The sequence below is a fragment of the Stigmatopora argus genome, chromosome 16 (genome assembly GCF_051989625.1).
Source record: "Stigmatopora argus isolate UIUO_Sarg chromosome 16, RoL_Sarg_1.0, whole genome shotgun sequence".
Classification (NCBI taxonomy): domain Eukaryota; kingdom Metazoa; phylum Chordata; class Actinopteri; order Syngnathiformes; family Syngnathidae; genus Stigmatopora; species Stigmatopora argus.
This window is the reverse complement of record NC_135402.1, coordinates 840,155-862,211: the sequence shown is the minus strand read 5'-3', so window position 1 is coordinate 862,211 and position 22,057 is coordinate 840,155. Positions and strand designations below refer to the sequence as shown.

The following is a 22,057-nucleotide window of genomic DNA, read 5'->3' as shown; positions in this document are numbered from 1 at the left end:
GTGGCCCTCAGTGTTCCCTCCCCTCCGATTGGCTGTCGTCTTCGGGCGTCTCTCACACGCTGCCGAGGCCCCTCCCCTCCTGTGGCGCGTGCATTAAAATGCAAGCAGCCCATCTTTTTTAAGGGCAAAGCGAATTTGCTTTCATTTAGCTCCAGTGAGATTTCCTAAATAGGCATAGACGGCTATTTTTCTTTATTATTTTTTTTCTTTTTTTGTCGGGGGAGGGGGGGCCTCGGCGAGGACGCCATGCTATCGCACGCCGACCTCCTGGACGCTCGGCTGGGTGACTTGTCCTCGCCCAACTCGGCGCTTCAACTCTGCTGTAAGTTCCGCGCACACACACACAAACACACGCACACACGTTAACGGTGTCGGTGTAAATTGTCATTGTGTGTTTCGCCAAGCTAATTCGTTAGGAAAGCAATTATTTTGATTATATTAAGGCGTAATTTGTTTGAACTATAGTGGAATTGAGAGGGGGTGATGAGTATTAAAAGGCCTAGGACGAGTGCATTATTTTTTTTCCAAGGCAATTTTCACCGATTAATTATATTGAATAATGACGTTGTCTGTACACCCGATTTTTTTAAAGGCTTTTCCTTAATTTGAGCTGAATTTACCTGATTTTATGACTTGATGTACAGTTTTGGTAAGTCAACACAATTAAATTGGTTTTAAATGTACAATCAATGGACATGAAGAAAACTGATAAATCGAGTGTTTGTAAAATATTTAAATTTTTAATAGCCTTATTACCTATTAAAAATGCTTACAAAACATATAGAAACATCCCATAATAAATCCAACACGAGTGTTTGTAAAATATTTAGATTTTTAAAGGGAAAACATAAAAATACATTATAAAAATAAATATATAATATATATAATAGCTATTTTGTTAATTAAAAAAATCGATATCATCATCATCATTTTCTCCCAAATTCCCGTAAATACCATTTTCTGATTCTGCAATTAGTGGGAGGGGGTGACTTATCGTCCATATTTTCAAATAAAAATCGACGCATCTAGGGATGAAGGACGCGGCCGAGCTGCTGGGTCACCGCGAGGCTTTAAAGTGCAGACTGGGCTCCGGTGGACCAGAACCGGGACATTCGGACGGCGTGGAGGGGAGCACCATGCTCCCCGCCGAGGACATGGCCTCGTCCGTGGTGGGAACCGGCCCGGGAGTCGCTGCTGCCGCCGGCAACGCCAGCTCCAACCCGGCGCAGGTGATCAAGGAGCAGCAGGACAAGCAGAACATCGGAGCTCAGCAGAACCCTCCGAATCAGCAGCAGGCCCAGAAACAGAAGCGCCATCGGACGCGCTTCACGCCGGCGCAACTCAACGAGCTGGAGAGGAGCTTCGCCAAGACGCACTACCCGGACATCTTTATGCGGGAGGAACTCGCCCTCAGGATCGGCCTCACCGAGTCCAGAGTGCAGGTATACCGACCACCGTCTTGTGCATACAAAACAAAACAAAAAAACGCTTGCAATCATTACTCTTTTGCTTCTGAATACAGACATTGCGCTCAAATTGACGTCCAATTGCGATGGCCACCAGTCCAAAGAGACTAGTATTCAAAAAAAAGTTAGATTTCAGTATTATTGCCTCAATTGTATGATTTAAAAAAAAATCGCACTTGATTAGACGTCTTTCGCCGTCAATGTCAGCCATTAAATTGGTTCATATTTGTTTTACACCAGTTCAAATTCTACAACATTTAATTCCTGACATTTTATAAATTGGCACATGACAACATAAAATAGTGAACTTTATGCATTTGTTTATTTTTTTATTGGAACCAAAGGGATCGAAAATGTGCTATAAAAATCGCACCTTGTAATCTTTTTTTAAAATCGTAACAAAAATTGATACGCCTTTAGATGTAAAATTTTGATCAATGCTATTTTTGGTCTTCAATTGTTTTGTGTTAGCAAAATTTGACTTTTAAAATGACTTCAAAACGTGCGAAATTGTTATAAAATGTATAAATTGTTAGTACTTAAAAAAATAAAACGTGTAGCAGCTGCAATATCAATATATTTATTTTACGTGAGAATAAATAAGTATATAAATACACATATGGCATATTCTTTGTTTGGAAAAAAATCAAATTCATGTGGCTGTATCGCAATTAATTATTTACCTATCGACTACTGTTAATATCATTTCGTTTAATGGTAAACAAAAAAATAATGATAGATAAATATATTATTTTCAAATTATTTCAATAGGACACGGTCGCTGTCGCGTGTGAAATATGTAACACCCCGATAATAACCATCAGCATCACTATCATAATCATCATTATTGCTCCTGTTATTATTATTATGGCATTATGGGGAATTCAGCAATTATAATTTGCATAAAATTAAAACGAGTAAAGCGGCCACATTTTTTTTTCAATTTCTATTGCTATATTTTTCTTAAGGGTACAATTTTCTATCTTGAGTTGAAGTATTAGAAAATGGAGATGTTTTTCCTCGCTCGCTTCCTCACGTAAATATTCTCATTTATCATGTGACGAGTCGGGAAATAACATCATCAACATTTGTCACCGGTGCTTTTCCTCAGCATTAACGCGGTGCAATATTTAGTTTTTTTCTTTTTCTTTTTTACGTCTTTGTGAAATATGGTCATTCATTTGCTCTATTTCGGGAATCCTCATTGGAAAGGTGGCCTATTTATTTTGGACGTGAGAATTTAAGACATTTCTTCATATTGGGAATGTGACGCACTTTGTGTGCACAAACCGTAAAAACATTGACTACTTCCGTTCGGCTTTTTGATTCCCCAACCATTTTTTTTACACTTCTGAAACAATTCGCGTTTATTTTTAAAGTGACTTTCTCTTCGTTTTGGCTCATTAAATGTTGAGAGTAAATAACAATTCAATAAAATATATATTAAAAGGGCAAGAAAAAAACTCAGGTACAATTACAAGCAATACCTTTTAATAAAGAGCATTAAAAATTGACGAAAGTGCTTTGTTGAAACTTAAACAAGGACCACGGCCACGACATTCCAAACAACAAGAAAATAAAGAGCATTAAAAATTGACGAAAGTGCTTCGTTGAAACTCAAACAAGGACCACGGCCACGACATTCCAAACAACAAGAATTGCACCATTTGCGATTCGTTTTTCGCCAAATAATTGTGAGTATCTATGAATATACACTCCGCAATGTGTACTATTTAGGTAAAACACGTAAAATGTTTTTTTCGTTTGGGCAACGCTTTTATTCCGTTGAAATGTCTCCTTGTTCATTAGCGTACTTCGAAGCTAACTAGGTAGCCTTTGCTAACCGTTAAATTAAATAGGAGGATAAAACGACCCACCCGTTTTATTTCAAAACGAATCGTTCCTATCGAGCACATACGAATTCTTATTACAAATTAAATCTCATTAATATGAATGGACCTCATGCTAAGGGACCGTGCCTTGCATTGTGGGAATGGGAGATGCCATTTATATAACAAAATACTTAGCGTTGTGTTCAAGTAAACGAGCCGTATTTTACACTTCTCTCCTAAATGTGAGTGTACATTCAGCCGGCTCATCATTATCAATTATTTTGTGACATTTTTAGCTGGTGATTTGCTATGAGAAGCTCCTAATTGGCTCGATAAAGGTCTGCACATGTTCCCACGCTGCTAATTTATTATTATTACCCTACTTTTTTTGTTCGTTTGCACTGTTGAAACACCCAGATGTTATTACTGAATTAGAATGAGATAACCCAGGTGCTTCCAGGTAAACTACTAAAACATTTCTGCGTATAGTAAGTAGGGCAGCCGCGATAAATAATTCCACAATTAATCGACGATTAAACTAACCCACAACACTTTTTTTATCGTCAATGAATCAGTGTTGACTTGAAAAAAAAGTGCAAATACTCTTTTTGAGCCTCATTAGGGTGAATATTATATGATTGTGTATTTGTAATTTAGATTTTTTTAGGACATTTTTGATTAAACCAATCAGAGAAAAACGTAAATACTGTTTTGTTTTCTTAATAATTCAGCTCTTGTTATATTGACTCTATGTAGAGTAAGATAATTTTAATTTTAAAAAAGGACTTGTCTTTATGTGGTTATGTAGATATTTTTAAAGGATTAACAATTGATATATTTTTAATGACTAAATGTATACAGCCAATTCATTCCATCTGCGCGGACTGACTCGGAAAACTCGAGTTCCAGTGCCAGCGACGGCGCAAAACGTCCAATCCTCTCGGCATGGGATAGGTCGACAGCAGTCAGTCGCTGCCACCCTTCCCAATCGAAATTAATCGGACATCCGGCAGACAAAACGAGCACCCCGTAACGCACAGGTGTCAAAGTGGCGACCCGGGGGCCAAATCTGGCCCGCCGCATGATTTTGTGTGGCCCGGGAAAGTAAATCATGAGTGCCGACTTTCTGTTTTAGGATCAAATTCAAATGAAGAGTATAGATGTATATTAAATTTCCTGATTTCCCCCTTTTAAATCAATCATTGTCAGTTTTCAATCCATTTCTTCTGTGTTTTTAGTTCAAAAATCATTTTGTAAAATCTAAAAAATATATAAAAAAGCTAAAATAAACATTGTTTTAGATCTATAAAAAACTGAATATTCACGGCTTTTAATCCATTTATAAAAACATCTAAATATTATATCTAAAATGGTCTAGCCCACGTGAAATCAAGTTGACGTTAGGGCGTCCCGCGAACCAACCCGACCGAGTCGGACACCCTTGGCGTAACGTGAAAAGCCTTTGTGTCCAGGTGTGGTTCCAGAACCGCCGTGCCAAGTGGAAGAAGCGCAAGAAGAGCACCAACGTTTTCCGGGCCCCCGGCACGCTGCTTCCGACCCACCACGGCCTGCAGCAGTTCACCTCGGCAGCGGCGGCGGCAGCGGCGGCGGCCATGGGCGACGGCCTGTGCTCTTTCCACGCCAACGACGGGCGCTGGGGCCCCGCCAACATGTCCCAGCTGCAGCTCCCCCCCGCCTTGGGGGGCCGCCAGTCGTCCATGGCCCAGTCGCTGTCCCACTCGCAGTGCGGCCTGCAGCCGCCCCCGCCGCCCGGCTCCATGGGGCTGTCCAACATGTCCGGCAACAACGGCGGGGGCGGCGGCGGGCTCCAGTCCCACCTCTACCAGGGTCCCTTCCCCGGCATGGTGCCCTCGGGCAACGTGGGCGGCTCGCCGCAGCTGTGCGCCTCCCCGCCGGACACTGACATGTGGCGGGGCACGAGCATCGCCTCGCTCCGCCGCAAGGCTCTGGAGCACACGGTGTCCATGAGTTTCACCTAAGAAGCCCCAGGTGACGTTTGGTTGGGGAAGTCGAACACTTTGACGCGTTTCCAACGTCGCCGTTCCATGTTTCCCACTCATGAAAACACGATTGGTTGTGAACCCCCCCAAAAAATAACCTTAATCATTCAGTATTTATTTGTATTTTCAAAACGGAATGGTTTTGGCACGGCGCTTCTATGATTTTCATTTGATTTGAACGACCTTCTCGACTGGAAAGCATACCTGTCAACCTCTGCCGATAACTGCCCTTATAAATGATTATGATTCAATCCCTTACAAACCCCCCAAAAACCTTACAAACACCGTACGAGTCGTACGGTGTTTGTAAGGTTTTTGGGGGGTTTGTAAGGGGAATCATAATCATTTATAAGGGCAGTTATCGGCAGAGGTTGACAGGTATGGGAAAGTCAACTTTGGACAGGATGGAATTGAAGAAAAGAAAAGGGTGACTGCTTTGCACACTTGCTGTCTTTTCATTTCCAAAGGAATTTGTTGTAAAATGTACATAGGGTGTTTTTGTTTTTTTGTTTGTGATACTCGGTGTCCCGATGTTAATGATGACTTTTCTTCACTGTCGCAGCCATTTCTTCCGTTTCTCTTATTGATATGTTTTTATTGGTTCCATGTATAAAGGATTCCAATAAAAATGGAACTAAATTAATCACATCAAGGCAGTATTTGATCTCGGCCATTAGTTATGTTAATTTCGGCTGTGTGACTACTCTTTTGCTAACGCTAATTTCATTGAATGTGTTTTGTCACCCTTGTGGTCAAATTATTTGATGTCTCGTCATTTGCATCTCGTGTGTTTATTAGACTAGACAAAAAATGACATTACTGGCAAGCATCTTCTGCCAGAGTTCTTCTTTGGCGTTTTCACAATTAAAATACGCTAATCCCAGAGAATTCTTGACTGTTTTCCAAACTGTTTGCAAACGTCTAAACATGGGTATGACTGAGTGGTTTGAGAAAATGTTAAGAACATTCTTAAGGACGCAATAGAATGATTATTTCTGAAATTTGTGACGGACCAAACCCGTACAACATAGTCTAGAACAGCCTATAACTATTTAAAAATTCACCATAGTGTTATACTTAAGCGAATGTTGCTGACGCAAAATGGCCGACAAAAACGCCCAAATCCGTTAGCTCCCACTGAGCACCAGACATCTGGCTTTAAATATGTTATGGTCCTTTATTTAATTGACCTAGTGACTTCTATCTGATTGGCTCCTTTGATTTGGGCCAATCAGTGAGCAGCAAAACTCACATACAATGCCCACTTTAAACTACATCGAACTCATTCACATAACGGCACTCAAGAAGGATAGTCATACAAATAAATGTACATTTATCGGACAGCTGTTTTTCACAGGAAGACTTTTTCAAAGACACAGAAGCTCTGGGAAGCGTTTGACGGGTTGTCGTCGGATGAGAAGCTCGCTAAAATAGCAACTTTTCTGAAGGCTGTTGACAGATAAGTCAGGCGAGAAGCTAGCTAAAATGGCGGCCACTTCAAATGGGTGTCGACAAGGGAAAAGACAGGTGAGTTGTCAGCACATACTATCGCAAAATAGTTGAGTGAAACAGAAGGCGAATAGTCATGTCAAATGGCAGCGAGCTAAGTTGATAGGCGAAGCGAAGAGGAAGCCTACATGTAAGTTATCTAGTTGTCATGTCCAAGTCAAATGCTAGTAAAATCGGGTGACAACATCCACCGAACCGAGTTATATGTACGCCACAGGTCTTTGTTCAAAATTCAACTCATCAAAAAGTGGACGCAAGAGTCTATTTCATATGTTTTGGTGAAAAAATACAGTATGTTTTTAATTTTCGTAAAAGTAACAAATAAACGTACAAGTGGAGATTAAATGTACTGCTAGGCTAGCCCTTTAACTGTGTATATATGATTGGAACGCACTGCCATCTACTGCTCACGAGGGGAACTACAGCACCGGGTCATTCAGTCAAATTGGAACGTGAATCCTATCCCTTCGTACGTGTGCAACTTTGTCCATCGCAGGGTTCCGTAGTCAGTCACTGGTATTGTTTATTGTCGGTCTTCGTCGGTCGAGCGCACTTCTCCTTTCCTAAGATAACTTCTCATGTGATAAACCCAATATTTAAAAAAGCAAGTTATAGTAATCACAACGTACACGGGCAGGTAAGATAAAGACCCCGAAAGCTAGCATCCTGTTAGCACACCTCCCTGGCTAATAATAAGTCCCATTCTTTTTTTGTTATTGTATTCATTATTGTTTTTTTGTTGTCTCTGCAGTGATGTCCTTCTAGCAAATGACCTTCGCTAAAACACGGGTGTCATGCTTCGGTGGATTTTTGGTGGTCGTGATGCACAAAGCTCCGTGGAGGTGAGCATCACACACGATTCTTAATTTCAATAAAAAATAATATAATAAAATAATAGTCGGTCCATTACCACATTGATAGGTTTTCTTTTCATGTTAGCAGCTCCTTTGTTATTCTGTACAATATTAGTACAAGTACAACTCAAATAAATGAATCAACGTACAAAGAATAAACAAAGTGAAAAAAATATTTAAAAAAAAATACAATTGTGCCTCTCATTTTTCGAGGCCAAACTTATTCTTGAACAATAATTATAATAAAAAGTGCATACAAGATGTATGTACATGTATATACAATTATAACTGAGACCTGCTGTCCAATCTAAATGTGAATATTGTCTTACATGACCCAAAATGTGATATTTACAGGTCTTGGTTAAGTTTTTTTCTGTTTTATTGTTTTTAAATACCAAATTTAGTCACTTACAAATGATGACAGGTTGGTTAGAATGCTAATATTTTTAGGGAAGGAAGGTTATAACTCATCTAATCCTTCAAAAAAGAGAAAAAAAGCATTTGAATGATGAAGCTCAGTGGCACTTTTTTATTTTTTATTTATTTTTTACCCCTCCTCTCTCCTACATCTGCAGAAAAGCGGGGTGTTGCGCATCGGTGAGGAACAGCCCAAAAACTGCTTCACTGAGCTGCAGGTGCTGAAAGGACATTTTGACATTGTTCGATTTCTGGTGCAGATTGATGACTACAGGTAAAAGAGCCCCCCAGAATCCCCCCTCATACACTGTGTTGAATGACAGGAGAAACTCAGCCTGCAGAGAAGTAGCAGAGCATGACAAGAACACCATCAGCAGCAGCATTATCCCTCTTGTCATTGTCATACGCCGGTGTGACATAGTGTATCAATATATATAGCTTCTTAACTTGCACGTCCAATTCATTTGACTGGGAGGGCTGGCAGTGGATTCATTAGATGTTAGCATTTTTGGAGAAAATGGCTTTTTCCTCTTAGAGGGATAATGACATGAACTCTGAATTTTTCCTCCTAAAATTATCCTTGTCAGTAAAATTCAGTCTTTGTCAGATATAAATTTCTTGGAAAGAGTTAATGGAGATTTTTTATCTCTTTTTGAACTTTTCCAGGTGTGCGTCAGCCGGAGATGACGGCCTGGTGCTCATCTGGAATGTGGAGGTAAGAGCCAGCAGCCAATGGGAAAGACAGTCTCCAACTCAATATGACCGTAAATCTGCCTCGTTTAATAGAAGAAGAAAAAACTGGTCAAATTACAGCTTCCCGCTTAATCTAAAATGTTTCCCCTTATACCACGTACGTACGCTTTTGTTTTAAAAGTAGGAAAACGCGTCAGTGGCGGCCTCAAATCATTTCTATTTTGTCCTTGAGCATCATGGGAGATTTAGTTCTGAAGCTATTGTAATATTAGTATTATTATTAGTAGTAGTAGTAGTAGTAGTATTAGTGTTAGTAGTATTATTATTATTAGTAGTAGTATTATTTTTATTAGTAGTATTATTATTAGTAGTATTGGTATTATTGGTATTGGTATTATTGGTATTATTAGTATTATTGGTATTGGTATTATTGGTATTGGTATTATTGGTATTGGTATTATTGGTATTGGTATTATTGGTATTGGTATTATTGGTATTGGTATTATTGGTATTGGTATTATTGGTATTGGTATTATTAGTATTGGTATTATTAGTATTGGTATTATCAGTAGTAGTATTAGTAGTATTAGTATTAGTATTATTATTACACATTCAAACTAATCCAAACGTTTCTTTCCATTTTTGGAGCCCAAATTTCATAATGCTTTGGAAAATGCTCTGCTCCATTTAAAAAGAGGAGGGACTTGCGATGGTGACCGACTTCCAAATGTTTTCAGACGGGCGAGCGGGAGAGGGAGCTCCGCGGTCACGCCCGGCAAATCACGGCCGTGGCCGTCTTCCGCCGCCGCGACCTCCGCCTGGTCACCGCCTCGTCGGATCGCAGCGTCAGCGTATCCTGGCCAGACCGACGCTTATCTTCTGGGTTCTCTCCCCTATCCTTGACCTTTTTAACCTCGCCAGCTGTGGGATCCCGACAGCGGCGACCGAGTGCAGACCGTTCTGGACCTTCGCTCGTCCGTCAAGGTGAATGCAAGGCGGCCGCGGAATATCGGGAAATGTTTATCCTAGAAAAATGTCATTCAATCCTTTGAGTTGTAGGAGGTCCACACTGTCTACTATGTTCTACGTCACATGTGTCAAAGTCCCGGCCTGGGGGCCAAATCTGGCCCGCCGCATCATTTTGTGTGGGCCGGGAAAGTAAATCATGAGTGCTGACTTTCTGTTTTAGGATCAAATTAAAATGAAGAGTATAGATGTATATTAAATTTCCTGATTTTCCCCCTTTTTAAATCAATCATTGTCATTTTCTAATCCATTTTTTCAGTTTTTAGTTCAAAAATAATTTTGTAAAATCTAAAAATATATAAAAAAGCTAACATAAACATTGTTTTAGATCTATAAAAAACTGAATATTCAGGGGTTTTAATCCAGTTCTTTTAATCCATTTATTTAAAAAATCTAAATATTATATCTAAAATGGTCCGGCCCACGTGAAATCAAATTGACGTTGAAGTGGCCCGCGAACCAACCCGAGTCTGACACCCCTGTTTTATGTATACTACTTAACAAACACAAACTCCCGTCTCTGAACCTCTTGGCCAATCATCTTAAAGCTTGGCTCTTAGACACAAAAAAAATGCGACCACAACGCTGTCTAAAACTATGCTATGTGTGTGTGTCATTGTTTATCTTGTACCTACACAAAGGACAAAAGATGGAAATTAGCCCACGGCTACAACCTTACATATTTGCATATATAAATATGTTTGTTAATATCTGCTGTCCTTTATCAAATAAATCAAACTCAACGCTGTTACGCTTTCTGGTTTTAGTGTCTTCTGGTGCTGGAACATTTGAACGCCTGGATTTCCGGCGGCCAAGAACTGGGCGTGTGGAGCAAAGACTTCCGCCTGGAGTGCCTCAAAGAGCAGAGCGGCGACACGGGCGAGCATCTCCACGTCGCCCCGTGGCCTTTTGAAGTCTGCATTCTATGTTTTGCTCTCTTTTTTTTCGTTGGCCAGGGATCAGCTCCTTGATCGAGCTGCCGAACAACTGCGTGGCCGCCGCGGTGGATAAAAAGATTGGTAAGGCACTTATTTATTATTCTTTTTATGGCCCCCCAAAAATCGATTTTAAAGCATTATCAGAGGCCATAACTAAAGTATATTTGTTTTATTCATCTTCCATTCATTTAGTTTTTTTATATCTGCATTTTAGTATGCATATTTTACTAGTGTTTCAACAAAAATGTTTGTATATAATGAAAGTTATTTGGAAAAGCTTGTCATTTTAGACTTAAAAAAAAAAAAAAAGCTAAGATATGACGTTTTTTTTAACCTTTTCAGTTATCTACAAACTGACATCCGCTCTCTCCGCGATGGAAATTCGCAGCCTTGCGGACCACCAAGACCACGTTCGCGCCCTGATCAACGTCAACGGTCCGCGCCCAAACGTCACGCTCGCCGACCGCGCCCGGACCTAAAATGTACGTCTTCGGCAGACGCCGTTTTCGCCAGCGGCTCCCACGCCGGCGAGCTGATCCTCTGGGACGCGCTGGACTGGGGGGTGCTGGCCTATCAGCACATTCTGTGGGAGGAGCCAGAGAGCGGCACGAACTCCCGCATCCAAGTGGGCGTGTCCAGACCTAGCGAGATGTCCGTTCAGCACCTCTCCTCTAACGGAAATGTCGGTCCTCAACACGTTCCGCCTTCTCTAAAATAATGATGAGGACAAAAAAGATAGCATTTTTATTTGGTAAAGAGTCTAAAAGAAGAACTGGCTAAATTTGGAGTTCTCTTTTCAATATTTTGTCTTCAGCTTGTGGCCGTGGCGGTGGGCAGCGGCGTTTACGTGTTCAGCGTGGCCACCAGAGCGGCGGTGGCGTACAGGAAGCACGCCCACGAATCGGATGTCCTGCACACGGCGCTGCTGTCGGACAGGTCGGAAAGAACGCGGGACCCTTGTTCGGTCTCCAACCCGCTGACGTTTTGTGGCGTTTTTTTTGTCGCAGCGAGCTCGTGTCGTGCTCGGAGGACGGCAGCGTCAGGATGTGGGAGATTCAAGAGCTGCCATTGGCCGGAGAACCCGCCTCGCCAGGTTGGCTGTCTCCTCAAAAAATGTTTCAAAATATTTCCATTTTGCAGGGTGATAACTGATGGGCTTTTTTTATTGAAGCGATTGATCAGCTCAAGAAATGGTTTTCATTAAAAAATGATTAAGGAGAATATTTACTCTTGCCTCTTTAGCTTATCAAATTATTGTTTACATTATGAAAACATAGGAAAGTTTACTGTATTTTTTGCAATATTACAAATTAGGCATTTTTAAAATAGAAAATGTACAATATTCAAATGTAGAGGGGCAATTTAGAGTGTCCAATCAGCCTGCCTTGGATCTCTTTGGAATGTGGGAGGAAACCAAAGTTCCCGGAGAAAACCCACGCAGGCCCAGCAGTTCGTCAGTGAATTACTAATTGCATCTATTGGTCCAGGGTTCTTGGGGATGTGGACCTTGGGACGCTCCGGCAAGCAGACGTGCGCCCCGTCCAAGAAGACGGTGGACGCGCCACCCGTTAGGTCCCTGGAGCTGACGGGCGACCTGATTGGACACTCGGGCGCGGTCCAGGTTTGTCGACCGAACTCCCGTCGTGGCGTCGAAAGCAAGGGTTCCCGTCACTAACCCACTCACTCGGTATTGCGACCTAGATGTTTCTGGCCTTCCCAGAGAAGGGCTTGCTCACGTGTTCTGCGGACCACCAACTCATTTTGTGGAAGAACGGCGAGAAGCAATCACGTCTCCGGAGCTTGGCGCTCTTTCGGAAATTGGAGGAGAACGGAGGACTGTGATAGGCGAGCGAGGACTCCACTTGGTTTTCCCTGATGCGCGTCGAGGTGAACAAAAAGATGCCTTTTAAACGTACGTCAGAGATGTTTTTGGAGTGGTGTAATTGTATAGTGTGCGGCCAACAGCAACCGTGTTCTCTTTGCCAAAGTTGATTGTGCGTCATTTTACTGATGGTGAATGAACAGGCATCAAAAATACTTTCAAATTGTCTTTTAATTATTTGCAAGCATGTGCCTCTAATAAAGTTCATAAACAGGATAATCACCCTTTAATAGCTGTACTTTATTAACCGGAAAGTGCAAAATGTATCAAGTAAAAGTAAAATAGCGTAATTAGGAGATAAGGCAGGAAGTAAGTAGTGCAGTGTCTGTTCATTTTGCCACATTCAATATGGCGGCGTTGACGTTCGATGCAACCACCACAGGGTACTTAACTGTGCTCAATTTCAAATTGCTGTGTGGAGGCAATTATGGCGTACATTTGTGATAATTTAAAGCAACAGTTTTATAGAAACAATTTTAAATTAAAAATACAATTGAACGTGCAAAACGGACGCGAGACATTTCCGGGTTAGTCGCCAAACGCTCTCCATTGGTTGCACAGGGAGTCACGTGACACAGCCAACCCATGTATAAACGCTAGCGAAAAATAAAATTAAAACTAAATATAATAAATTTACAAAAGGAAGTTGTCGTTTATTTTTCAGTCATAAAATAGTTGTAAAAATAAACAGCAAGTTATGACAGGTATATTGTAACATCGGCGTTGGCAAAGACTTCCGGGGTAGTGTTCATCGAGCGCAACGCGGCACGTAACAAGACGGAAGACGGTCTTTCGTCGGGATAGTTTATATTCACGCCGAATCCTGTAATGAAGACGCTGTAAAGAAGCATGCTTGTCGTTTTTTGTTGATAATGCAGACGCTGTAAAGAAGTATGGTTGTCGTTTTTTGACGTCCGAAAGCGTAACGACGCGAGCGCCGAGTGGACTCGATGCGCAACATGAGCATCAACGAGCATTCCCTGCAAGCTCTATCCTGGAGGAAGCTCTATCTGAGCCGGGCCAAACTCAAAGCCTCCAGCCGGACTTCGGCTCTGCTCTCCGGATTCGCCATGGTAACTAAATATCGTCGCGTTCAGTCAGTCAATAGCTTTCTGGACGGGTGTAGCATCTCCGTCGTGGAACGTACCGTCGCTTGGCGGACTCAGTCGGTCTCCATCTCCCGTTTCAGGTGGCCATGGTGGAGGTCCAGCTGGATAACAGCTACCCGTACCCGCCCGCCCTGCTGATCGCCTTCAGCGCGTGCACCACGATCCTGGTGGCCGTGCACCTTTTCGCCTTGATGGTCAGCACGTGCATCCTGCCCAACATCGAGGCGGTCAGCAACGTGCACAACATCAACTCGGTGAGCGAGTCGCCGCACGAGCGCATGCACCGGCACATCGAGCTGGCCTGGGCGTTCTCCACCGTCATCGGCACGCTCCTCTTCCTGGCCGAGGTGGTCCTCCTCTGCTGGGTCAAGTTCCTGCCCATCAAGCCCAGCAAGTCCAGCAACGGCACGGTGTCGGCGGGGGTGGCCGCCGCCATCACCTCCACGTCCATCATGGTCCCTTTCGCCCTGGTTTTCACCCTCTTTGCCGTGCATTTCTACCGCTCGCTGGTCAGCCACAAGACGGACAGGCAGTTCCAGGAGCTGGAGGAGCTCTCCAACCTCACCAGGCTGCAGAACCAGCTCGACAATCGAGGAGAAGCCGGTTTGCATTCGCCCGGCGAGCCTTTCCCCTGATCGGTGCGTCACTTCGCGCTGACGTGTTGTCGTCCATGTGCCAGGTGACCCGGAATTGTCTCAAAATCATCCAAAAGTGACCTGGAATTGCCCAAAAACCAACAGAAAGTCACCCCAAATCAGTCGGATTTGACCTAAGATCAGGAGACTCTCTCAAAATAATCAAAAATTGAAAAGTCACCTGGATTTGTCTCAAAACCAAAGGGTGGTTAACCAAAAGCATCAAGTAGTGACCTGGAAATGTCTCAAAATCAAGGGCTGGTGGAACCAAATCCTCAAAAACTGACCTGGGGTCTCCCAAAAACCAATCGAAAGTCACCTAAACCCATCTGGATGAGACCTAAAATCAGCATAGTGTCTCAAAATAAGCACAAAGTGACCTCAAACCAAGAAGTGACCTGGAATTTCCCCCCAAATCATCGGAACATTCCCTGAAGTTGCCCCCAAAAAACAGCACGTGACCTAAAATAATTGAGGACTCACCCAAAAGTGACATCTATGACCATTTCAAAATCTTTGTTCAAAACATGAAACTTGAAAACAAGTCTTAACTGTGAAGGATTTACTTTTTTTCTCCCTATTTGTCTCTTTCCTGCTGTTCATCAATGATTATTAATGGTAATTCCTCATTTTATTTAAACAGTTGTGTCAGTATTAATTCAGTCAGTCAGTCTTACTGGAATGAGGTACTCATTCCATGTCTTTTATTTGTGGATGAGCTAAAAGTACCCAAAGCTACGCTAATAGAGATGAGCCAACTCGGCTTCCTGGAGAACTTTTTGCATATCCGTCAGCTTGTTCTAAAAACAAAGAAAAAAAATATCAGTGAGTCATCCCAAAATATTGGTCCTCTGACTTTTTCCATTTTTTTATGACACATACCACCCTTTTAAAGGGCAAGTACAGGACTGAGCATTGTTTGTTAGCATTAGCATTGTTTTAAATTGACAATACCTGTGGAATTGGATGCTTGGCAGGTTCTCCCAAGTCTTCCAGGATCCCGCATTTGGGTTCCCCTCGCACCCAGAGGCCTTCGTACCGTTGCGCTTTGTCGGCGTAGTACAATTTCCCGTTTCCGTCTTTGGCGCCGTCCCTCCAGGACCCTTCGTACCGATTCCCGTTTACTTGAGACATATTCCAAAAGTTTAAATTTGAACTTTTTTTTTAATCTCGCAGACATAATTCTGTAAAAGTTGCATTACCGTAATGCCTGACACCAAAACCGTGCTCTTTATCCTCGGCCCACTCTCCCTCGTAGACGTCCCCGCCGTGAAAAAGCATTCTTCCCCAACCGCTTCGCTGGTTCTCGCTCCATTGACCCTCGTACACCGAACTGCTTTTATAAAAGTATATCCCGTGGCCCTAAAGAAATAAGGCCACATTTTAGACATCTTTTAACCATATGAATTCACAAGATGACTGCAGGGTTTGAAAATATTTTCTTTTCATGTTATTTTTAGTTTTAATAGAAGAACAAATGCATCACATACATGTTTCATCCCATTTTTCCATTCGCCACAATACTTCTTTGCATATGTCATCGTGCTCCATTGAAGAACACTAAAGGCGCCGTATCCGTCACGATTTCCAAACTTCCACTCGCCGTTGTAGATATGCCCGGACTTCTTCCACACCTGAGTCCCCCTTCCTTAAATATGAGATCGACTAGTTTTGTCGTGTTCTACATGTATATAAGTTGTTTTTTAGTCATATGTCACACTCACCATGCTTTTTGTTGTCGAGCCACTCGCCGGTGTATTGGTCTCCATTGATGGAGAAAACTGTTGCTCGTGCTCCGCATTTCTTTGACTGACCTTCCAGCTGGGACGAACGTGACGGATTTCCAAAAGTTGCTTTAAGGAATGGCATTCTGGCCAAAAATGGAAAAAGTCATCCAAAAATAGATATGCTAGGACAGTACATTGTTTTGGCAGTCATCAAGAAATATATGTATTAGGACTGCTTTTTTGGCAGAAACTTCTTACTTTTGCGTGAGTTGATTTCCCAATAATGGGATGTCTATCGCAGTCAATGGAAGTCAATTAATTCAATAATAGTTCAAAAATATACCTCAATTCTGCTGATCTTTCTCCGTTTGCAAAATCTCTGCAAACTTGTTTGGGTCCGCCCACACATTCCTTGTCTCATAGCAACAGATTATTTCCTAAAGCGCCTGTTTAAGTTGAGTACTGTTCTTATTTTTCAATTTAAAAAATGATTTGTCTATTTAGAGGGAAATTTTATTTCCAATTGTTGTTGTTTTTTTTTAATGACTGCGACATTTGCGTTGATGGTCAAAATGCGCATGCGCCATGCGGCTGGTAGTGTGCGCACGCGCAGAGCGGCCCAATGAATTCGCGCCTGAGTGGACAGTCATTCGATGTGGCGTTTTTATTTATTCCTTTTTTTGTTTTATCTCCTTCGCTTTGCTGCTCATTCTCTTTACGGAGCGGACCACGGGAGCCATGTCCATAGCCAAGTTCCAGGCGGAGTGGCAGGAAATTGATGAAGAATTTCAACAATTACAGGTGACTTTTTCTTCGAGCCGAAGAGAGCGTGCTAATTCGGCCCGGCGGGGGGGTTCATGAAGTCGGGACGTAGCGTGGTGCTTGACACTGACAGCTCCAACTGGACCGGACCGGACCAGAGCCGGATATTGAGCCGGTGTTCAGTATTCCTTTTCGTTGAAAACAACTTTGAAACGAATTCTAATGGAGAAACTGGCTTAAAACACCATTTTGGGAGTTGTTTGCTTCACGGACGTCATTAGCAACAGCGAAACGCCGGTGCGCTGTTTTCTGTGCTTAAGCGAGCCTTAGGCTAATATAAGTCCACGGTTCGTCTTACTTGCGTGTTATTGTTACATTTTGCGGGTAGAAATTCTGTTTTATTCAACGCGTTGCGTCAAGTAGCCTCGCTGGAAATGATGCTAACAAACAAAACATTGCGGAGTGTTAGCTTGTTAGTTAAAACAATGCACTAGGCAAATTGGCGCTATTTTAGTATATTGATACAGGTTAGCTAACAATATTTGTGGTAAAAGGCTCACGATAACGATTTTCACATGATATAGAAAAGCACCAATTATCTCTACCGGCAGTCTAATAATATTTGTTCATTGAATGACTTCGTTGTAGTTCATTTTTTGGTATTTTGGGTCATTTTCTGTTGATTTTCAGTCACTTGTTGATTTGGGGGGGTTTCTGGGTCACTTCCTGTTGATGTTCTGGCATTTACAGTTCATTTTGGGTTACTGAACAGGATGTGACCTCTGAATGACCTCACATGAATAGGTCACCTATGAGTGTCATAAAAGAGGGTTTAAAAGTATCTTTTTGAGGGTCTATAACTAATATGGAAAGCGTCATCTTAGCTTCACTCCAAAGGAATTGGACGCAAACCACTGTCAACGGCACCGACAAATCCAGACGTCTAAATTGTGTTTTGTGTACAATTCCAGGAACTCCACAAGCGTTATCGGCAGAAATTGGAGGAGCTGACCAACCTTCAGACCACCTGCAGCGGAGCCATCGTCAAGCAAAGAAAATGCCTGAAGGATCTTCAGTCCGGATTGAGCCAGTAAGAAAAGCGCCGGACCATTCGGTCCGTTGAAAGTCTGTCAAAGTTTTAACCCGTTTTTTTGCGGCAGGTGCGCGCGGGAATGCGACGGAAATCAGATACCGGCGGTGGCCGACATCCAAAATCAAATCAAGGAGAAAGAGGACGTTTTCTTTGATATGGAGGCTTATTTACCAAAGAAAAACGGGTCAGTGCCTCTGCCAAGGACAAAATGGAGTTGGACCTCCATCGGGTATTCAAACGTCATCATTCATCTTTTGTGTGTGTTTTGCTTAGGTTATACTTGAACTTAGTCCTGGGCAACGTGAACGTGACGCTCCTCAGCAACCAGGCCAAGTACGAGCTGACTCTGGGTCGCTGGATTTAAAAAAAATATATATATATATATATATATATATAAAAGATTGACCAGATATTTTCCTCATTTGACACAGGTTCGCTTACAAGGACGAGTATGAAAAGTTCAAGCTTTACATGACCATCATTCTCATGTTCGGGGCCATCACGTGCCTATTTTTCCTCAACTATCGGTGAGTCTTTTATTTATTTATTTATTTTCATTTTTAAGGCGCCGTCTTTCAGATTGGTGGCCAAAAGCGGTACTGCAACTAAAGAGCTCAATATTCCCTTCCATTTCGGGTTGCCAGATAAGTGCTTGGCAACGTAGAATCAAGATGCCAATTCACGTTCCCAGCCACTTATCCTCACAAGTGTCGTGGAAATGAGAAAAAAAAAATTCGTATATAAGCCCAAAAGTTAAAAGGGCGTTAAAAATGACAATTGCTTCATGCGCTGCCAGCCCTCCTGAATACTGTTGAAACTCGATCATTGGCTGCCATTCTTCCTGTTTCAAAATGGTTCCATGACATACCAATACATTTTCATTTTGTTCCTCTTTGAACGACAGCGTGACAGATGAAATTTTCAACTTTTTGCTGGTGTGGTACTATTGCACGTTGACGATACGGGAAAGCATCCTCATGACCAACGGATCCAGGTGAGTGCTGAGCCTTGGCGCTGCTTCCTGGTGGCGACGTCCGCTTTTTGACTGTGTTTCAGGATTAAAGGGTGGTGGGTGTCTCACCATTACGTGTCCACCTTTCTGTCCGGCGTCATGCTAACTTGGTGAGTACGCCGTTACGATTGTTCACAGCCAGTCGAAAACATTCACGTCACTTAAAATGGATACATTAAGAACTACAGCGTCGGCATAATTATACCCTAAAAAGAGCCAATCCGCTTGACCCTGACTTTTTAGCTTGCATCTTAAAATCTTTATAGCATTTTTTTCCCACTGGAAACCATTTTGAAATTGAAAATATTTTTTCCTCGTTTGTTTTTATTTAAAATGTTGTAAATTCCCTTTTTTCCCCAACATATTTTTCTTATTTGGATATTTGCATTTTTCCCCCTTTTTTATTAGCAAAAGATGGACAAATAATGTTAGCAAAGAGAGACATTTTCCCTATGGTAAAGCATTTCGAAATTGAAAATATTTTTTCCTCATTTCAATTTATTTAAAATATTTTGTGCATTCTTATTTTGTTATTTCAACATATTTATTCAACATTTTCTTATTATACGGATATTTGCATTTTTATTTTCCTTTTATTAGCAAAAAATGGACAAATAATGTTAGCAAAGAGCGGCTATTTATGGTTACCGCTTCAGGCGGCGTCCAATCCTTATGGACCGGGAGCTGGAATGCGTTTGGTTCGCAGGGGTGCTTGAAACCAAACGTCCGCCTGATCTTGCGATGATCTTGTTTGCTTTCAGGCCAGAGGGGCCCATTTATCAGCGGTTCCGAAGTCAGTTCCTGGCCTTCTCCATCTATCAAAGTAAGCCGGTCGGCCGACGCGGCGCTTTGTTTCACGCTAACGGCTAACTTCGACGCCGTCACCCGACAGGTTTCGTGCAGTTCCTCCAGTACTACTATCAGAGCGGCTGCTTATACCGGCTGCGCGCTTTGGGGGAGAGGAACCAGCTGGACCTCACAGTGGGTGAGTGCTGACAATGGCGGCGAGCCGAAGCGTCCGGCGTTTTGCAAAGCGGCCGTTCCTCTCCGCAGAGGGATTCCAGTCGTGGATGTGGCGAGGCCTCACCTTCCTTTTGCCCTTCCTCTTTTTTGGCCACGTGAGTCACGCAGCGTCCGTCGTGGCGTCCAAAGGTCTCCCCGACCGTTGTTTTCTTTTAATTTTTATTCCCTTCCAGTTTTGGCAACTTTATAATTCGGTGACCCTGTTCCGCTTGGCGGGGCGCCAAGACTGCAAGGAGTGGCAAGTGAGTTCTTTCCAAATGGTTATTTCCCAATAGCACTATGTGGAAAATGCTTCATACAAAAAAAAATGAAATATGGGGAGTAAATATGTGTCTTCAGCCCAAAATGGCCGACTTGCTGTTGGCAAATCTGGCGACACACTCACTTTGCAAATCCTTTTGGCGTTAATAATATTCAACAATTTTTGGGGGGGGCCAAATTAATCCTGGAGGCTATTTTACCTTAAAAAAGACTCACAAAAGGCAATAAAAGATGTATACATTAGTATTTGAAGTAAAATTAATAAATTACGTTAAGGATCCGATTTGGAAGAAAAAAATTGATTTAAATAGTAATAAATACATACCTGGCAACCTTTTTAGTTTATCCTGTATTTTATACGTTTTTGATCATTTCAAATTGTGTACGCCGATTAACAACTTTTGTACGGGATTTTTTTAAGCAAGTTTTTTTGTAAAAGCGATCTTGTTTTACCCATTTGGGCTCTAATCCGGATCATCTCGGTCACTGGTAGCAGACCAAAACGTCATCGTCGACTACTAATAAACAAAATGGCTGATTCCCAGTTTCATTTCGGACATCAGAACTCAACTTATTGGGGTGCTCCGGTTTTAGAAATATAACCCAAAATGGCTGACTTCCTGCTTAGTTTAGGTCCTTGAGACATTTTTCCTGCTTTTTTGCCCAATTTTTTGTAAAACAGCTAAAAGTGATCAGTTTTTTAAAAAATTTCTCCAATTCTCAAGTCATCGCATGAGAATCTTCCTGTTTTTTTTATGTTATTTTTTTTTTTTGTCTTTCAGGTGTTTATGCTGGCTCTTACATTCCTGGTCCTGTTTCTGGGTAACTTCCTGACCACGTTAAAAGTGGTCCACCAGAAGGTGCACAACAAGCAGGACAGTGTGAAAAAAAGCAACTGAGACCACGCTCCCATTTGTCGGATACTTTTCGGGAAGTCGCCCCATGGATTTACGGCGCGGACGTTTCGTGGAGATAAAGCCCCTCCCCCTTTCTCTCAGGTTTTCGAACCGTTCCCGCGACGGTTCAAGTCCCGGCCGACGTCCGCTTTGCTGCTCCATCCTGTACATACAAAAAAAAAAAAAAAAAAAACGATAGACTATTTGTTGTGCACTAATCCAAACTTATGCAACTACGCGCGAAAAGGATCCACTTTAGCCTTTGGACTGCCGGAATTTTGTCGTGTTGAATTTCTCTGCCGCTATTTGGCGGACCAAACCACTGTAATTCACGCTTCCGTCCGGTTTTGAAGGGAAAAAAAATGGGTAGGATGACGGTTCGTATCTCAAACAAGTCGGTAGGAGGGTTTAGTTGTTGTTGTTATTTTTTTTAACTTATTGGCTGCCTTTGACGGCCAGAGACGTCGCCAGTGTAAGGGTTCTTGGACTCCACCCTCTTTCACGTCGTGGGCACGCGTCGAATCACGTTTCGTGTGTTTTGTTTTTTAGTTTTGACAATGTTGCACCATTTGTTTTGGAATCACAAGATGGCGTCAGTAGTGTAAACGGGAACAAGGAAGGGATGGGAAATCTTAATGAAGAGCAAAAACAAAGAAAAATGAACATTTCTAGTCCTGACTTGTCTTTTTCTTGTCTTTTAGATGAGCTTGTAGTTGATGTGTGGCTTCATATGTGCACTTGCAGACATTTGCCGACAGTAGAGGGCGCTGTTGTCAAAGGAAAGTATCCTGCCATGTTTACTATAATGACTTTATTTCTAGAGATAATGTACTAAATTCCCGTCAAAAAACAGATCATATGTATGATTTAATTGACAGCCTTTTCCCAGAAAGTTTTTTTT

General features: G+C 42.2%; 5 protein-coding genes across 7 annotated transcripts; 4 read left to right on the top strand and 1 right to left on the bottom strand.

Annotated features, from left to right (window-relative positions):
* Positions 1-27: 27 nt before the first annotated feature.
* Positions 28-5,555, top strand: otpa (orthopedia homeobox a). Of its 2 annotated transcripts, XM_077622888.1 has the most exons (4): positions 28-322; positions 1,030-1,442; positions 4,771-5,049; positions 5,119-5,555. In XM_077622888.1, exons 1-4 carry the CDS (start codon positions 247-249, stop codon positions 5,296-5,298), a joined length of 948 nt encoding a protein of 315 aa, XP_077479014.1. In that variant the 5' UTR covers positions 28-246; the 3' UTR covers positions 5,299-5,555. The 2 variants fall into 2 exon arrangements, with proteins under 2 accessions (XP_077479014.1, XP_077479013.1); XM_077622887.1 differs by having other exon boundaries at positions 4,771-5,555.
* A 1,030-nt stretch (positions 5,556-6,585) lies between these two features.
* On the top strand, positions 6,586-12,857 carry wdr41 (WD repeat domain 41). Of its 2 annotated transcripts, none has more exons than XM_077622715.1 (14): positions 6,586-6,846; positions 7,580-7,670; positions 8,258-8,373; positions 8,766-8,814; positions 9,530-9,643; positions 9,714-9,776; positions 10,586-10,697; positions 10,775-10,837; positions 11,099-11,191; positions 11,254-11,438; positions 11,571-11,692; positions 11,764-11,849; positions 12,244-12,377; positions 12,458-12,857. In XM_077622715.1, the coding sequence occupies exons 2-14, from the start codon at positions 7,623-7,625 to the stop codon at positions 12,596-12,598; spliced, it is 1,326 nt and encodes a 441-aa protein (XP_077478841.1). In that variant the 5' UTR covers positions 6,586-6,846; positions 7,580-7,622; the 3' UTR covers positions 12,599-12,857. The 2 variants fall into 2 exon arrangements, with proteins under 2 accessions (XP_077478841.1, XP_077478840.1); XM_077622714.1 differs by lacking the exon at positions 6,586-6,846 and adding an exon at positions 7,296-7,465.
* Positions 12,858-13,365: 508 nt separating this feature from the next.
* Positions 13,366-15,223, top strand: orai1b (ORAI calcium release-activated calcium modulator 1b). The gene is made up of 3 exons (XM_077623398.1): positions 13,366-13,711; positions 13,828-14,350; positions 14,427-15,223. Exons 1-3 carry the CDS (start codon positions 13,589-13,591, stop codon positions 14,513-14,515), a joined length of 735 nt encoding a protein of 244 aa, XP_077479524.1. The 5' UTR covers positions 13,366-13,588; the 3' UTR covers positions 14,516-15,223.
* On the bottom strand, positions 14,612-16,688 carry morn3 (MORN repeat containing 3). The gene is made up of 6 exons (XM_077623400.1): positions 16,453-16,688; positions 16,107-16,252; positions 15,873-16,030; positions 15,585-15,744; positions 15,337-15,506; positions 14,612-15,182 (listed from the first exon to the last, which is right to left on the bottom strand). Exons 2-6 carry the CDS (start codon positions 16,249-16,251, stop codon positions 15,123-15,125), a joined length of 693 nt encoding a protein of 230 aa, XP_077479526.1. The 5' UTR covers position 16,252; positions 16,453-16,688; the 3' UTR covers positions 14,612-15,122.
* Positions 16,679-21,834, top strand: tmem120b (transmembrane protein 120B). Its single transcript, XM_077623397.1, has 12 exons — positions 16,679-16,910; positions 17,843-17,961; positions 18,032-18,148; positions 18,238-18,297; positions 18,396-18,491; positions 18,869-18,958; positions 19,021-19,086; positions 19,738-19,799; positions 19,869-19,961; positions 20,030-20,094; positions 20,173-20,241; positions 21,043-21,834. The coding sequence occupies exons 1-12, from the start codon at positions 16,695-16,697 to the stop codon at positions 21,157-21,159; spliced, it is 1,170 nt and encodes a 389-aa protein (XP_077479523.1). The 5' UTR covers positions 16,679-16,694; the 3' UTR covers positions 21,160-21,834.
* The last annotated feature ends 223 nt before the right edge of the window (positions 21,835-22,057 follow it).